The 17,248-nt window shown below is 53.1% G+C and overlaps 1 protein-coding gene across 2 annotated transcripts in view; it reads left to right on the plus strand.

The window, feature by feature from the left end:
- Positions 1–17,248, plus strand: part of scrib (scribble planar cell polarity protein) — a 57,512-nt gene that overhangs the window by 31,090 nt on the left and 9,174 nt on the right. The window contains exons 16-32 of one of the 2 annotated variants that reach the window (XM_067251408.1): positions 1,238–1,300; positions 3,196–3,285; positions 3,410–3,487; positions 3,601–3,918; positions 5,910–5,990; positions 8,094–8,354; positions 8,798–8,908; positions 9,064–9,240; positions 9,348–9,464; positions 9,640–9,828; positions 9,978–10,097; positions 10,224–10,280; positions 11,025–11,105; positions 14,990–15,061; positions 15,322–15,378; positions 16,108–16,161; positions 16,427–16,552. In XM_067251408.1, coding sequence (XP_067107509.1) covers positions 1,238–1,300; positions 3,196–3,285; positions 3,410–3,487; positions 3,601–3,918; positions 5,910–5,990; positions 8,094–8,354; positions 8,798–8,908; positions 9,064–9,240; positions 9,348–9,464; positions 9,640–9,828; positions 9,978–10,097; positions 10,224–10,280; positions 11,025–11,105; positions 14,990–15,061; positions 15,322–15,378; positions 16,108–16,161; positions 16,427–16,552 — 2,052 coding nt within the window. The remainder of the gene's footprint in view (positions 1–1,237; positions 1,301–3,195; positions 3,286–3,409; positions 3,488–3,600; positions 3,919–5,909; positions 5,991–8,093; positions 8,355–8,797; positions 8,909–9,063; positions 9,241–9,347; positions 9,465–9,639; positions 9,829–9,977; positions 10,098–10,223; positions 10,281–11,024; positions 11,106–14,989; positions 15,062–15,321; positions 15,379–16,107; positions 16,162–16,426; positions 16,553–17,248) is intronic. The other variant, XM_067251409.1, reaches the window with a different exon arrangement.

Here is a 17,248-nt window from a genome sequence, read left to right on the forward strand (position 1 = left end):
GCTTCGTCGTGTAGTGACGTAGCTTCGTCGTGTAGTGACGTAGCTTCATGTAGTGACGTAGCTTCGTCGTGTAGTGACGTAGCTTCGTCGTGTAGTGACGTAGCTTCGTCGTGTAGTGACGTAGCTTCGTCGCGTAGTGACGTAGCTTCGTCGCGTAGTGACGTAGCTTCGTCGCGTAGTGACGTAGCTTCGTCGCGTAGTGACGTAGCTTCGTCGCGTAGTGACGTAGCTTCGTCGCGTAGTGACGTAGCTTCGTCGCGTAGTGACGTAGCTTCGTCGTGTAGTGACGTAGCTTCGTCGTGTAGTGACGTAGCTGATGGACGGGATTAGATCCACATGATTGGAACCACCACAGCTGATTTTCAAATGGTTTATGGACGCAAGGTTTTATATGACGTGACTGATGTCATTTGACGTAATTCGCAATTTTGTAGATGTTGGGTGTGCTCTACTGTAATGGCAGTTGGATGATTTTCTTTCAAACTACTTGCTTCAAATATGTGTTTCTACAGTAATTGGTGAAAGGGTACTTTGAAATCAAATTATTCTGCTGTACACGTGTATACTAGCATAATCGTATAAGCAAAATCATGTTTATGATGATTTTACATCTGAGGGTGGAGGGAACATCTGAGGGTGGAGGGAACATCTGAGGGTGGAGGGAACATCTGAGGGTGGAGGGAACATCTGAGGGTGGAGGGAACATCTGAGGGTGGAGGGAACATCTGAGGGTGGAGGGAACTTTGGTTTAGTAGCTGCTGCTCCCCCCCCCCCCCCCCCCCCCCCTGCTTCACCCCCACTCTCCCCTCTTTGCCCTCGAGCTGGTGTCCCTGTGGGGCCTGTAGCTGCTCTCATCCTGGGTCTCGAGAGTTTACCTCTGCCTGCTTCTGCTTCTGGTGTCTGGGGGTGGATGTGTGAGCGTGGGCCTGCTGTCCTGGTTCACTTTGGACCACAAATGGAAGACCCCAAATCCACACACCGTAAACCCCTGGTGGAGATGGACACAAATTTAATTATACACTAGATGTCAAATATGGACACGCAAGTGGCAGTGAGACCGTGAGGTGTGTGTGTGTGTGTGTGTGTGGTATCGTTATTTGAAGTGTGTGAGTTGTATAATGTTTTAATTTATCCTTTTTTTTTTTTTCTTTTTTTTTTCGGTTGGAGGATGCGAGTGCATATTTGTTATTTTGGCCTCACTAATCTGCATGCTTCTCGCTGGTTCCTGTCCTAACAGGGGGTGTCATTTGATCAAGTCAATAATCTGCTGATTGAGCCTGCTCGAATTGAGGAGGAAGAGGTCTGTACCTACTCTCTTTCCCATCCACTCTCCCGCTCTCTCTTTCCCCCACTCATTCACTCATCACCCACTCTCTCACCTGCTCTCTGAGGGGGGGCAAAACAACAACGACACCAACCCCAAAACAACAACTCACCAAAATCCATGATTAATCCAAGCCAATCGCCAGGGAAATGCTCATCTCAACTCACCCTTGGAGCACTAGCGTGAGAGAACCTGTAGGGGGCGATGCTGTAGCGGCGCTAGCGTAACAATTCATCTCATACGTCAGTCTAATTATACACTGGAAATGGACGTGGGTGGAGGTTATATAAAAGATGTAGTCGTTCGTGAATAACATATTTCCCTCCCCCCGCCCCCAAGATGGAATTTTCTCTTGAGGTAGCTGGATCTAACTGTCCTTCCAGGGCTGCTAGCGACAACGCCGTCAGGTCATTCGACCCATCAACAGGTTCTTCCAAGCTAGAACTCGTCTTCCTTCTCTTCCACCCTTTGTCTTCCTCCCTTTCTCTGCCTCCTCTTCATTCCCCTGTTCAGGCTGTGTGGCCGGGAGTGTCTGGACAGGATTGGGCTTTGATGGGCAGGAGGAGGGGTGGGGGTGGGGTTCACACAGACCCCCCTCCCCTCCCAACCTTGCAGGGTCAAGCCAACAAGAGGAGTTTGAAAGTCAGATTCTATGTGTTGAAGCAAAACTAGCAAAACCCTTTCTGTGAGCATCTGATTAGCAAGATGTTTAGCTTTTTGTGTCTGTATTCACGATGAATTGTATATGTCCGCGTTTTACACACATTTCATGGATGTTTTGTCCTTAGCACCCACTGTCACCTACTTGGGACCAGTGTAGCCCCTCTGGCCTGTGCTTGTGGAGGCCCTAAAATGCGAGAGGGCTGTGTGTGTGCGTGTGTGTGTGTGTGGGGGGATGCAACTCTACTGAGGACGCCCAAGGAATGGTTAGCGATGCTTGACGGCGTGCGTACGACACGTGCGTGCCACCAACCGTGTCATCATCCGAGCGAGCAGAACCTCACTTTCACACGGACAGAGACCACCTCGGCCTTCTCCCACCCTCCGCCTCCCGCGCCCAGACACCCCGCACTTCTCTCCTCTTCCCTCACTCCCCCACTCATCTTTCACCCTCATCCCCACTTTCTCCCACTCTCTGCATGGCTTGCGCTTACTGCATTCACACATCTGGTCTGACACACACACACACACACACACACGTACGTGTTAAGATGTTCTATGTTGTCTTACCCCTCTTGTTGTGCCCGTGTCGTCATAGTCCCGTGACCCGTTGTGTTGCAGACCCATCTCTCCACTCAGCGCAGCTGTGTCTGACCCGTTTGTAATAAATGTATGATGTCGTTTGTTTCATCATCGTTTCCCCCTTCATGTACCTGGGCTAATGTCAACACGGTGTGGCGAACATGCCCCACTTGAGTTGAGATTAGCCTGGAGATCTGTGTGGCCCCCGTCTGTCTGTCTTTCTGTCTGTGTCAGTCTGTCCTTCGCCTGGTCTGTCTGGTGTGATTCTCCTCTGATTGGCCAGTCGTGAGGGGGAGCAGGGGGGTTCACTTCCCTCACACAACGAGGCTCATGAAACCACACATGTACAGCAACGGATCAGTCCCCCCCCACACACACACACCCACCCACACCCACACACACACACACACATATATCCGTCCACCAAGTCACCATAAGTCTCTCCCACATCCCCACTATCAGGTGGTTAACGATGGTTAGTGGATGCACTGGGGTTGTGAGCCCTCCTTCCCCCGGGCCTGAGGGCAGGGGTGTTTAAAGTCCCATCCCCCGTCCCCCCCCACACACACACACACTCCCAGAGAAGCTGACCCTACCCCCTCCGTGTCCCCCCCCCCCCCCCCCTGCAGCACACCCTGACCATCCTGCGCCAGACAGGGGGCCTGGGCATCAGCATAGCCGGAGGGAGGGGCTCCACGCCCTACAAGGGAGACGACGAGGTAGGAGGAGCGAGGAGGAGGGGCCTCCCAGTGTGTACTCTGCCCTCATGTACCCTCATATACTACATGGAACAGTTGCTAGGGGAGGTTGACCCATGCGCGGGGGGGGTCTGTGTGTGTGCAGGGGATCTTCATCTCCAGGGTGTCTGAGGACGGACCTGCAGCCAGGGCCGGGGTCAAGGTCGGGGACAAACTCCTGGAGGTGTGTGTCACGCACTCGTGCTTCATCTCTCGGCCCAACGCCCCCAAACGCGGACCTCTCGAGTTTCTGACTTCCCGTCGCCTTCTCGGTCTCTCCCTGTCTCCCTCCTCCAGGTGAACGGCGTGGACCTCCACGGGGCGGAGCACCACACGGCGGTCGAGGCCCTCCGCAGCTCGGGCTCCTCCGTCTCCATGACGGTGGTGCGGGAGCGCATGGTGGAGCCGGAGAACGCCATCACCACCACGCCCCTGCGGCCCGAGGACGACTACTTCCCCCGGGAGCGGCGCAGCAGCGGCCTGCCCTTCCTCATGGACGCAAGCCCTCCCGCCCCCCGCCACCGCCTCTCCACCTGCCTGGTCCGCAACGACAAGGGCCTGGGCTTCAGCATAGCCGGGGGGAAGGGATCCACCGCCTTCCGGACGGGTGACACGGTGAGAGATACACACACACACACACACACACATACACACACACACACACACACATACACACATACACACACAGGTGGAGATCCCAATTTTATCCCCCAATACAGACACACGTGCCTTCTCTCAGTGTAAAACTGAAGTACAACTAGAACACACACACACAGACGTGTTCCACCAGCTAGCAGCCACACACGGCGTGTGTGTGTGTGCAGTAGCCGGCACATGGGTGAGGCGTTGGGGCTCCTGCAGCTCCCTGGAATGAATATTTCATAGGCCAGGCCCTCGGTGGAATACCATGCATGGTGTCAGGTTGTCCCGCGTGAGGCATGAGGCGTCTATTGAGAATCCGTCAGTTGAGACAGGCACAGGTTCGTAGGTTGTAGCCCTGGTTGAGGATGACCGTTTGCAGTGTGAGTGAGGTGGTTAACGCTCCTCTTTTGTGATCAGCAAGTCCCCCAGGTAGTATCTTCACCCCCCTGATGGAATCTTTAAAAACCACAGCGTTTATAACCATCGTCAGGGAGACAGATATGAATAGCAAGCCTTGACACCTGATCGTTTGTTGGTGACGGGGCGGGGGGGTGAGTGAGGGTGATTGTATTTTTGGGCCACATCATTGGCTGGCCTCATGCAACAACACTCTCACTCACACACACCGTTCAGAAAGCCTGAGAAGGACAGGAGGAGAGAGGATACTCACACAAACATTTACATTTAGTCATTTAGCAAACGCTCTTATCCAGAGCGACTTACAGTAAGTACAGGGACATTCCCCCGAGGCAAGTAGGGTGAAGTGCCTTGCCCAAGGACACAACGTCAGTTGGCATGACCGGGAATCGAACTGGCAACCTTCGGATTACTAGCCCGATTCCCTCACCGCTCAGCCACCTGACTCCCTGACTCCCAACATACCTGGAATACTGAGGAACTTTAAGTTTACTGTAAGTCTTAGCTGGTCTCTGTGGTTTCTTTACCTGTTGGAATGATCTCTGATTGTAAGCATGGATATTGAGTACATTTGACATTGTATTCATGGACGGTGTAGGTGTAAAGCCCAGATCAGGGTGGTTGTATTGATGTCCTTGCAGGCTAGATGGGACTCCATGCTAGGCAGGTGTAAGGACACATGGCCCTGAGGTCACCCTAGTTTGGCTCTGTTCTGCTCTGTGACACTGTACAGCTTAGCAGTGGTTTAGATTCTGCCTGGAGTGACATTAGTGGTGCTTTGTGTTAATTGGAGTGGCTGAGTTAGTCATTGACGTTAGAGGGGGAAAAAGGTCGAGCCATTTTGCTAACAGTTCAAAAGTTCTTCTCAGAGATCTCTAGCTAGGTATTAAGCTGCGGTTAGTGACTGAATGAGGCTTATATTTAGACTGTGTGAGGTCATCATCATGGGATATGGTCCCCTACTGACCCTCTGGCAACCCCCATTCACACTCACACACTCACACTTTACTGGCTGGCATGGTTTTCAGCCTGGAATTGCAGCCTGTTTCCGCACTCTCCTGTCAGTTTCCCCTTAGATGAGAAAGCTTCCCAAAAAAGACTGGAGGCTAGACTAGGAAGACTTGAATATCATCTAACCCCAATTCTCTAGATGGATCATTTAAAATACACCGGTGACTTAATGTAAAGTGTGTATAAACAGCCAGTACCCCAGATTCTCCCTGATCCCATCCCACCATACTTGGACCGCAGTGTTTAGCTACAGTGTTAAACTGCTGCTGCCTCTGCACTACTGCTCTGCTCAATGTGGTCTGTTCTTTCTCTCTCTCCTCCATCTCTCTCTCTCTCTCTCTCTCTCTCTCTCTCTCTCTCTCTCTCTCTCTCTCTCTCTCTCTCTCTCTCTCTCTCTCTCTCTCTCTCTCCTCTTTCTCTCCTCCATCTCCTCTCTCTCCATCTCTCTCTCTCTTCTCCATCTCTCTCCTCCTTCTCCTCTCTCTCTCCTCCCTCTCATCCCTCTCTCCTCTCCCTCTCCTCCCTCTCTCGCCCAGGCTATCTACATCTCCCGCATCGCCGAGGGCGGAGCCGCCCACAGAGACAGCACGTTGCGAGTGGGAGACCGGGTCCTCTCCGTGAGTAACGCCTCCACACCTCCTCCACATCCCTCCATCACTTCTCTCATCCCTTCCTTTCATCTGGCTCGAGGCTGATGGCCCTGTTTGACATCCACACAGATGCTGCCTTCCATACTCTCCTCCGGGGGAAAGATCACTGACCTGATATAACGGGATCGGTCGCATCTGTGTTGGAAGCACTCGTTTAGCGCCTGTCCCGTCATATTCCATCACAAAATGGAAGTGTGATGTGTTCTCGAGTCTCAAACAGAGCCCCAGCAGTGTGCTGCCGTCGTGTGACACTCGGACAGGGCAACACACTGTCCTCAACTGCCAGAGACAGATGAACCTCTCTCTCCTCTCACCATCCTCAGCTACAGATGAACCTCTCTCTCCCTCCTCTCCTCTCACTGTCCTCAGCTACAGATGAACCTCTCTCTCCCTCCTCTCACTATCCTCAGCTACAGATGAACCTCTCTCTCTCTCCCTCCTCTCACTGTTCATCTGCTGCTGAAGTAGGTTAACCACTTCCCCCTCAGCACAGTCCTCCTTTGTAGAACTGTGTGAGACGCGGGGAGCCCGTTAGTGTAGGTGATTCTCTGTGGAGACTAGCAGCACCTCGGCTCAGGATACTAAGAACGCCCTGTATGCCCCTGCATGGTCTCTATGCTGATCTGACTCTATCTCTCTCTAGCTGGGTATACTCTATAAACTTGTCTACATACAGTCAGAATGCAACCACTGCATAGTCGATGTGTTCTGTTAAATTAAGTGTCTGCAGACATGGTTGCATTGGGTTGATGAGCCTGGCATGGCATGGCATGGCATGGCATGGCATGGCCTAACCTAGCCTTGCTTGTTCGGGCCTAGCCTGCGTGTAGCATGGTACCATGATTGTTCCATGAATTCCCCATGATTTATTCACATCTGCATTGATTCTGGGGGGGTGCATCTCCGACTGTGTTGACCTGTGTTCTGTACTGTACCCAGCCATTCCTGTCTTGTGACATGTAGCCTGCTCTCTGAATCATAACCCTCTCTCTTCTCCTCCTCCTCTTCTCCTGAGGGAAACCAGGGAATGAAATCTCTTTCTGCTCCCTCAAATGTGTCTCACGCACTCTATCTCCCTATCTACCCCCTCCCCCCCCCCTTCTCTCTGTCTCTGCATGGCCACTAATGCAAACACCATCTCCTTGCCTGCTTGGTGATGGGTGTGGTGTTGGTTGGGGGGGGGGGGGGGGGGGGGGGTGTGAACGAAGCCTCTGTGCCTACTGTCATGGTAACTGCATGTATTACCATGGCAGCAGACGCAGCAGCATCTAATCAGCCAATGGTAAGAGCCGGTACTGACGTGTCAGTGTTGGCCTCTGTATGTCTCCCTCAGGTCTTTAATAAGTCAGCTAGACTCTTGAGCATCACTCAAATGCACGGACTGCCCTATTAGTAACATTTAGTGTATGCTAAGCTAACCAAAAACAAAAATATGTTTTGGCAATACCTCAAGGAGAAGGTTAGTCCTCTGCTCTCCTCTGCTGACTCCAGACCAGGCCCTCTTTGGCCATCAGAACGATTATGCTGTGTGTCTTAAGTGAGCAAAGGCGACGAGAGACACACATCTATCTACTGAAGAGATGACAGGGAACATGCTGATCCAGTGATGTGGGCGAGGATTTCAATCACTTGCGGCTTGCCTCAGCTTCCACACAGACCCACTAGCTTGGCACTCGTATGGCAGCTCTTAGCTCCTCCCACTGTCCTTTCCCCCCTTCCCTGCTCGCTCTCTTTCTGCCTGTTCTTCCTCTATGGGTGCCGGCTCTCTCCTTAATATCACACTCACTGTGGTGCAGCACTCATGCCTGTGCAGCACCCCCCACAAACTTTATAAAGTGTTAAGTGAGATATATTTTGAAGTATTTGCATCAAGAAAAACTTTTTTTCTCTCGTTTTAGCTGTGAATCCTAGAAGTTATTGTGACAACTCACATTTCGTCCTGATTATTACCCAGCATGCATTTGTGCCGGCTGCTCCTGAGTGGCCAGTCCGAATGAATGTGGGCTCGTTCAGCCGAGTGCATGTTGGCCAGTAGGACTGATTCCCGGGTTGGTTTTGCTGTCGGTGCAGATCAACGGTGTAGACATGACAGAGGCCAGACATGACCAGGCAGTAGCGCTGCTTACCGGCACCTCCCCCACCATCGCCCTCCTGGTGGAGCGGGACCAGGCGGCCCCGGGGGGCTCCCCGGGCCAGTCCCGCGCCCGCGCACACTCCCCTCCACCTCCAGAGCCCTCCGACTCCCCCGACCAGGAGGACCCCACCGACGAGCGCCTCTCCCCCCACGGGAACCACCTGAGCCAGCCGCTGGAGGATGAGTACCCCATCGAGGTGAGGCTGGATGGGAGGGACGAGTTCTCTATCGAGGTGGGGAGGATGAGGGTCAGGACTTGTGGGAAGGTGATGGTACAGTCTGTGAATAGTTTATTATGGGGGGGGGGGGAGAGAGAGACACCTGTGTGAGCTGTGGATTTGAAGCTCCAGTTGTAATCAGTCTTCATCTGGTCCTCTCCTCCAACGCTGTCCAGCTCCAGAGAAGATGGTGCACGGTATGAGGGCTGTCAGATACAGCAGAGCTAGGCTCTCCCACCCTGTTCCTGGAGAGCTACAGTACTGTCCTGTAGGCTAGGCCTGTGGTAGACTTGACCTGTGGCATGTTTAATAGATTTGAATGTTGTTTGTTTTAGCCCTCACCCCTAGCCTTCCTTTTTTTCCCTACTTTGGAGCAATGGTGCTTATACTGTACCTTAGTTGTGGTATTCCTCTCTCCGTAGGAAGTGATGTTGGTGAAGGCCGGGGGCCCTCTGGGGCTGAGCATTGTGGGAGGCAGCGACCACGCCAGTCACCCGTTTGGCATCAGTGAGCCGGGGGTGTTCATCTCTAAGGTGCAGCTCCAGGATGCCTCCCCTGTTTCTGGCCCATCTGCTCATCCTGAAATCTAGCTCTCGCTCTCGTATCCGTCTTGTCTAATCTCTTCTCTCATCCCCCTCTCCCTTTTCTTTTACTCTCTCTCTCTCCTGGCGTGTTCTGTCCGTGTCAGGTGATTCCGCATGGCCTGGCATGTCAGAGCGGCCTGCGTGTTGGAGATCGTATCCTGGAGGTCAACAGCATCGACCTGCGACACGCCACCCACCAGGAAGCTGTCAGAGCTCTGCTGTCCAATAAGCAGGAGATCCGCATGCTGGTGCGCAGGGACCCCTCGCCGCCAGGGATGCAGGTAAACACACACACACGCTCTCTAATACACACACACACACAGCCTACACACACTTGTTTTTTACTACGGTATATTGTGTCTGACCTGTGTGTGTGTGTCCATCTCAGGAAATAGTCATCCAGAAGCAGCCAGGAGAGAAGCTGGGCATCAGTATCCGTGGAGGTGCCAAGGGCCACGCTGGCAACCCCTTTGACCCCACTGACGAGGGCATCTTCATCTCCAAGGTGCCTCACCTCCATCACATGCTATGTCAATATAGATGGATTCATTTCATTGATTTATTATCTGGTTACCACAACTTATTTTATCTGAGAAAGAATTTTATGAATCTTTTATATACCTAAACCATGAATTGGCCGTCATCATTTCGAGGACTTGACGTTCTTCCGCCCCCTGCAGGTGAGCTCGAGCGGGGCGGCGGCGAGGGACGGCCGTCTGCAGGTGGGCATGCGCATCCTGGAGGTGAGCAACCACAGCCTGCTGGGGATGACCCACACGGAGGCGGTGCGCGTGCTCCGCGCCGTGGGAGACACCCTGCTCATGCTGGTGTGTGACGGCTTCCACCCCGGCAACGCCGCCACCATAGAGGTGAGCTGGACGGAGGGATGAGGGCATACAGGGCCGAATGTATGCCTGGGTGGGCAGATGGACTGATGGATAAATAGATGCAAAAAATCTTCGTCCCACGGTAACCATGGTTGTTGGCCTGGCATGGACACGTGCGTTTCTGTGTTTAGGCTTCACCTGGAATCATCGCCAACCCGTTTGCCGGGAACATCGTCCGCAAAAACAGCATGGAGAGCATCTCATCGATTGACCGAGACCTGAGCCCAGAGGAGATGGAGATCCTGCAGAAGGTTGGAATCTCACACGCATGGACCACACACACACATTTACCTCACTCTAACTAAATCACACGTTTTTCCACACAACTTCTGCCAGGAATGTGTAGGATAAAGAGAACGTGTGTGTGTGTTGTGTAGGAGTCGGAGATGGTGAGGGAGACGTCCCAGTGGGAGAGAGAGGAAATGGAGAAAGTGGTGAGTGGCGACGGGAAACCCCCGTGTCAGGTCAACGGCCTGCGCAGGAAGTAGCCGGATTCCGGTTCTTCTTCCTCTGTTAAAGATGGCTTACGTAGCTCCTCCTCTGCTTAATGGCCTCGTATAGTGAAGTCCTTTTGAGCTGGCATGCTGGGTTTTTTTCTGTCACCGCGTCCCAGACCGGAGCCCTTTCTAACGCGTGTGGGTTCTATCCTCTCTCTTCTCTCTGCCCCTCTTTCCTTGTCCTCCCCTCCCTTCTTCCACAACGTGTTTGGATCCACCATTCCATATCCCTTCATCCTATCCCTCCATCTTCTTCTTTTCACTTTTCGTCTCACTTTGCATCCTCATTGTGTGTGTGTGTGTGTGTGGCTGGGTGTCCTCCCTTCTCCTCCCCCCTCTTCCGTGGTGAAGGAGCGCATGCGTTTGGAGCGAGAGGAGGCAACGCGTCTGCTAGAAGAGGAGACCGAGGTGAGACCTCCCCCCCTCCCCAGCCCCTCTCCGGGGGCGAGCCTGGGACTCCTCCTCCCTGTCAACCAGGAGAGGGGGTGCGGGACCGGGCGGGGCCAGCTGCCTGCCCCTCAGCAGCTGACGCACAGGAAGTGTTTGTGTTGTCTGTGAATGCATGGGGCTTCAGTGCTTGTCCGCCTCCATGTTGATGGTTGACACAGAGATGTGTCTCTGAGTAGGTGACGGTCTCCAGGTGGGTGTGAGTCTCACCCTGGTGCTCTGCTCTCTCCTCAGAGCCTGAGCTCAGGGCCTCTCAAGCTGGACTACAGGACCCTGGCAGCCCTGCCCACCACCAGCCTGCAGAAGGTCAACAGGGTAAGGCCCTCTACTCTTTAGGATGGCTTTAGGATGAGTTTTTTTTTTTTTTTTATGTGCAAAAAGGGATGAGAGCAGGGTTTGGACATGAGCAAGCTTGGTTGTTTAAACTGGCTTTCATACCCTGAGGGCTTGTTCAAACATAGATGTGACTTCTACATGATCTACGGCTGCGTCTTAGTCCCTGTAATCCTAGGCAGGGCTGTAAAACGTCTGGATTTGTTATCCCGTACCCCTGTTGGAATTGGCTTTCAGGGCCAGAATAGCCAGCCCCCCCCCCTCTCTTGGAATCCACTGTGTGTTTCCCCCGGGAACTCCTCTGTGACCTCTGACCCTCGCCGAAGCAGGTGCCTCGGTATGGTGGAGGGGGAATGTGAACACACACACACAAAAACATCTTGGTGTCCTGAATTCCTCGCCACCAAAGTATCTGGCCCTGTGTCACACCAAGCCAGAAGAGATTGGATCGGCTGGACAACGTGAGCATGCCCTTCCCAGTCACCTTCCCCCCGGTCAGGAAAAAGAGAAACGCACAGCAACACCGAACCCCAGCTGTCAGGCCTGAAGGAAGGACCCACCCCACTGAGAGTGTCAGTTAAGAAGACCAAAACAAACCCCAAGAGCAAGGCTGTTCATAAGGCACTGGACGACATGGAGAGCGACATGCTTTCAAACGCTACATAAGCATTAGCAACGACCATTAACTTCCACAGCTAAAATAGCTGGTGTGGTGAAAGAAAGACCCTTCAGTCCACAAAGCTCTTTTCTCCAGACTCTGGGCTGATAGGGAGAGGTGTGAGGGGGCCGGGGGGAGGAGGGGCAGGGGGGCAGCTGGCCGCCCCCCTCTCAGCCTCTTCTCGGGGGGCTTATTTTAAACTCCGTCCCGGCTGTGATTGGAGGGTGTCTGGAAGGGGGGGTGGGTTCAGGCTGGAAAAGGGAGGGGAAGACCCCCCCCCCCACCAGACATGGAAAAGTGTCCCTGTGCGGGCGGCCATTGTCCCTGGAATAGTTACATGTGCGTGGACCTACTGTACTGTACTGTACTGCAGCCTCTGGCCCTGGTTCCAGTCTTGTCTCCAAACCAGAGTGAGTATACCTGGGGTGGATCAGCTCTCTGTCCTGCTCGCTCTATCACTTGCTTTCTCTTTCCTCTCCTTCTTCCTTCCATGTGTGTGCGTGTGTAGGATCTCATATTTGGCTGGCTTTGGGCCCCTACTTCTTTCTCTGTCATATTTGAATAGTACTGAGGACAATCTATCTATCTAACTGAGGAATTTAGCTCTAGTGTGTATGTGATGTCCACTATCTGTTCTGACAATCATTCATTACTGTTAATACATAGTTTCCCATGGGTCAAGCTGTGTCCTCTAAGTCCATACTGGGCCATGTTCTCCCGGGGGTGCTTAACCTACATATCCCTGCAGCTGTTCCTATGCTGGGCCTGGCTGGGCTGTGCTTTAGAAATGATCAAGTTGGGCAGACAGTACCCATGTAGGCACCCTAGGACGGAAAGAGCTAGAAACAGCGGACTGACAGTTTGTTCTTTGGTTCTGATATGTTGGTTCATTCGTTTTCATCCATTTATTTGCTCTATTATTCATTCCATTCTGTCATTAAATTGATTTGGCAGTATATTGGAAATAATTAATAAGTACAAGTGACATGTTTGTGGTACAGTATGTAGAGATCCTGTTCTCAATTGCCGTGAATAGAGAGTGCAGTGTCATTCACCGGTTTAGTCGGTGACTCCTCCTAGCTCCGCCCATTCCTGCTCCCCTGGCTGAGACCTCATCGTGATGGTATGCTGGCATGTTAACACCCCCCTCCACCACCTCAACCCCCCCTCCTATTCCCAGCTGTCCCCCCACTGTCTTATGTACCTCAGCCAAAAAAGTACTGGTTCACATTCCGCCCCACTGACCCCCATGCTACAGGCCACACATAACGGCCTTGTGGAGAGCCTTGATACGATGTGTCACAATGCCAGTCCTTAGAGGCTCTCTCCCAGGCTGGTCAGGGGCAGCTGGAGCCGTGTCATGGTGACTAATGCCAAGGCCATGCCTTCCCACGCCATGACACGGCTAGATCGGTCAGCGCACTGTTGAGTTTAAAACAACCGACCTTTCAAACCTTGGTGTGTTTGATCCTGTTTGGATTTATATTGGTGTAAATCATTGTCAGAGTGCAGTTTGTCAGACCACAATGTTGTGCTTCTGAAACTCTCCCCAGCCATGGTACAGAGGAATAATACACCTGTTCTTTAACCACCAGTCACCCATATGAGGAACTTTGAGGCACAGATTCAGACAGGAGAACGATGTACTGGGGTCTAAGTGTTCCACTTCACTGATAGTTTGTGTTATTTTAGGGTGTGTGTGTGTGTGTGTGTGTGCACGTTTACTGTACATGCCTCCTGTCTTGTGGGTCTTTATCTTCAGTGTTCACCATCTTTTCACTGCTCTCTGTTATCTCTGTGTCTCTAGTTAGAGAAGGAGAGAGCTGCTATCGCTTCTGTTCCCCTGTCCCCTGCCCTATCTCTCCGGCTGCTCCCTCTGCGCTGCTTCCTATCACTTCAGTCTCACTGTATCCCCCTCTCCTCCCCTCCCTCCCTCTCTCTCAGCCTCCTCCCCAGTTCTCCCCCTCTCTCAGTGAGGCTGATATCATGGAGACCCCCCTGCAGGTCCCATTAGACCCCCTGGGCTTTGGCCTGGGCCAACCCTCCACCTCCCTCTACACGGACTCCCATGTCCTTCCCCCCTGTCAGACTCACCCCCCTCTGAGCACAGAGGGGGAACCCCTCCATCCCTCCCAGCAACAACAAGCTGACTCGGCACCCTCAGCCAGACAGGAAGTCCCGCCCTCGGCCGAAGAAGAAGAGGAAGAAGAGTGCCTGGTGGACTCTCAGCCAATCTGCTTCAGCGAAAACCCTTTCCTGGTGGCCAATCGCAAGGGCAAGGGCCGCCCGTCCGCGGAGCGCATCCTATCAGGGCCTCCGGTGGGCTACGGGAAGCAGGGTCAGCTGCAGCCCTGGTTGTTCAACAAGGCAAGAGGCCTGTGTGTGGGTTTGAAGCAGCATGGTGTGATGTCACAGCGGTCCGGACGTAGAATAACCCTCCTCCACCCGCCCCCTCGTCTCATCCAACCACCTGACCAACGTGCAGCTGTGTGAGAGTTTAACGAGCCTCATAATCATCGCTTACTAGCTCATGGGGGGTCATCTGTTTGAATGGAAAACTAACAACCCAGGATAATGAGAGCAGCATGGGGGTTTGATGTGGGGATGGAGAAACTGAGCAAAAACTAAGAATATTCCAGAAGTGTCTCTGTCGGGAGCTGGGGTTGTATGAGAACTCAAACAGAAAAAGGAAAACTAGTCTTCAAAATGACTCTCAGGTCTGATCTTACCACAATGGAGACGCTTCGACCCAGAGCTCTTCAGCCTGGAGTTTTCCCGTTTTCTGTTTGAGGGTTCAGACTGCTGTGGCGGCAGAGCCCGGGACCGGGAAAGCGGTTCTGTCCCCCTGGGCCGCCCTGCAGGGTGGCGCTTCCCCTGACTGTCCAGCAGCCTCAGGAATGTGAGGCTGACAGCTGTGAGGTGCAGTGTGAGGGCCAGCAGCCTCCCTGCTGACATCCAGAGTATGAAGCAACATGAGACTGTGCAGGAGCGCGTGCACTGTATGGAGGAAGGCTGGTCCGAGGGGGCTTGTGGTTGATCCCACCGTCTACACCTCAAACAGTTCTGGAACAAAATGGCAAAATCCTTGTTGTTTTTCTTGTTTGTTGTTAGCACAAATCCCCCCTCCTCCTCCTCCTATCACTGCACTGGCCAGAAGACTAGGTGGAAGTGAGAACAGCTGCTCAAAGTGTGTGTGTTTTGTCTTCAGGCGCCTTCCACTGAACCTCAGAGGACTGAAAGCCCTGTGAGAGATGCCCCCTACTCCCCCAGCTTACAGCCGGTAAGCTCCACACGCGCGCACACGCACCCGTCAGTCAAGATCCACCTCACCCCTCATACAATCAACAAACCTGCTTCCACACCCTCTTTCATTTGGTTCTGCTTCTCCATTAGTCTCTTTGAGGTTGACAGGATAGATCAGTCACAGACTGTCTTTCACCGTTGGAAAAAACTGAGTAGACAAAGTGTAGTATGAAGCCACATGCTTACCTTGACCCTCATGTCCTCCTCCTCCTCCACCACCCCTCCCCTCCCCCCTAGCCCAGCTCTCTCTCCTCCTCCTCCAGCTCCCTGGGTGGGGGCAGGGAGACCCGTTTCGTAAGTGGCCCTACCCCGGGTCCTGCCAGTCGCAAAAGCATGCCTCTGCTTGATCGCCATGTTCACCAACTGACCCTCGGATGCTTCCGGCAGAACTACACTTAGACCATGTAGTGGGAGTCAGATGGCTGAGCGGTTAGGGAATCGGGCTAGTAATCAGAAGGTTGTTAGTTTGATTCCCGGCTATGCCAACCAAATGACGTTGTGTCCTTGGGCAAGGCACTTCACCCTACTTGCCTCGGGGGAATGTCCTTGTACTTACTGTAAGTCGCTCTGGATAAGAGCGTCTGCTAAATGACTAAAATGTAAATGTAGTGGAGTCAGTGTGCCTTTGACTGATAGTCAGCGACAGGTTTTTTGACAACTATTGTGCATTAAAATCTGAGTTAGATCAGGAAAAGCAAGTGAGCGTGAATGGTGTATTTTCTAGGATGCCTTAAAGCCCATATTGGGCATGTAACCTGTCGATAGCATTAATGCTGTGTAATACAAAAGCTTTGCTTTTCTGGTCCTGCTGAGTATGGCTCCACCCTCAGGTCAGGACAGCTATGGCAGTCTGCGGTCCTTGAGGTGGTTATGCTGTGTGCATGTAGGCTGCTACAGGAATGGGGCTAAATCTAAAGGTTTGGCCTGTCGGTTGCTGTATGTGTTGAGAAGCTAGCCCATGTGCGGGTGAGACTGGTGCTCATGCAAGGCATCATGTCAACACATTCTTCTGCTGTCTTCCAGGCCAGCATCCATTTCACTTCCAACTCCACTGCCAAGGAGACCTCCTCCTCATCAGTGAGTGTCAATGACAACCACTCATCCTGGCCTAGTGACACCAACACATGCATTATCATTGCCATTGTCACCATCAAATATTTGCTATTAGACTACTGTAGCTGAGTCACATGTTGTTGTTATTATTTTATAATAGTGTGATGTGTGTTCTATGTTTGCTGTGATGTTATCTCTTGTGTTTTGAGGTCAGTAGTTCTGAGGTGATGCAGACTGTTTAGTATGACTGTAACTGGAGTGACCGTTGTGTTTGTTTGTCCCCCTGCAGACGAGACCGGGGGCCATCCAGCCTCAGTCTCGCGCCCGGCCCAGCACCTCCCCCGCTACGCCGGACGGACACGCCAGCCCCAACCCCTTCCAACATGGCCCCTCCCCCATCAACTCCCAAACCCCTGTAAGACCCCTCACCACCTCATAGGGCAGACCGCCCCCAGGGCTGAGACCCCCCCCCCCCCCCCCCTTCAGCTCTGGGCCGCTGTCTGTGCCAGTGTAGACCTTACGGCTGGCCAGGGGCCTCCCACTTTGAGGGGCCACAAGGTCACAAAGGCTCATTGTAACCAAATGATTTCCTGATACTATTGAAGCTGACACCAAAGAGTTGAGTAGGCGAACGCCGTTTAAGACGTTGACCAGTGTGGTTGATCGCTCGCCTTGTCTACTATTAATCCGCCTTCACGGTGTTTGCTGGAGGTGTGTTGCAGGCAGCACCGCTGTGAAAGCGACACGGATGCCAGAGGCATCACATGGTTGTTCCGGAATGTTCCGTTGGACAAAGGGTCCTGGAATGTCCTTTACATTCCATCCGGCCGAGGGCCCAGAGCCCATAGCCATGACGCAGCGCTGGGCTTAACTTCCCTGTCCTCGTGTTTATGACTGAACCGCGCAGGCGTGTCCACACCGTAGCCTCATCCTCCCCCCTCATCCTCCCCCTCATCCTCTCACAGCCCTCCTGTCTCCTCCTCTCTCCCACACGACACCAGAGCGCATGCAGCCACCTGCTCTCCCTCTGCCTGCCGTGTTTCTCATTGTCTCCCCTCTCCGTGTCTCTGTCCTCTCCTCCACTTCCTCCTCCCCTCTGGCTTCCCCCACC

This window comes from Osmerus mordax, chromosome 15, assembly GCF_038355195.1.
Source record: "Osmerus mordax isolate fOsmMor3 chromosome 15, fOsmMor3.pri, whole genome shotgun sequence".
In the NCBI taxonomy this organism is placed as follows: domain Eukaryota; kingdom Metazoa; phylum Chordata; class Actinopteri; order Osmeriformes; family Osmeridae; genus Osmerus; species Osmerus mordax.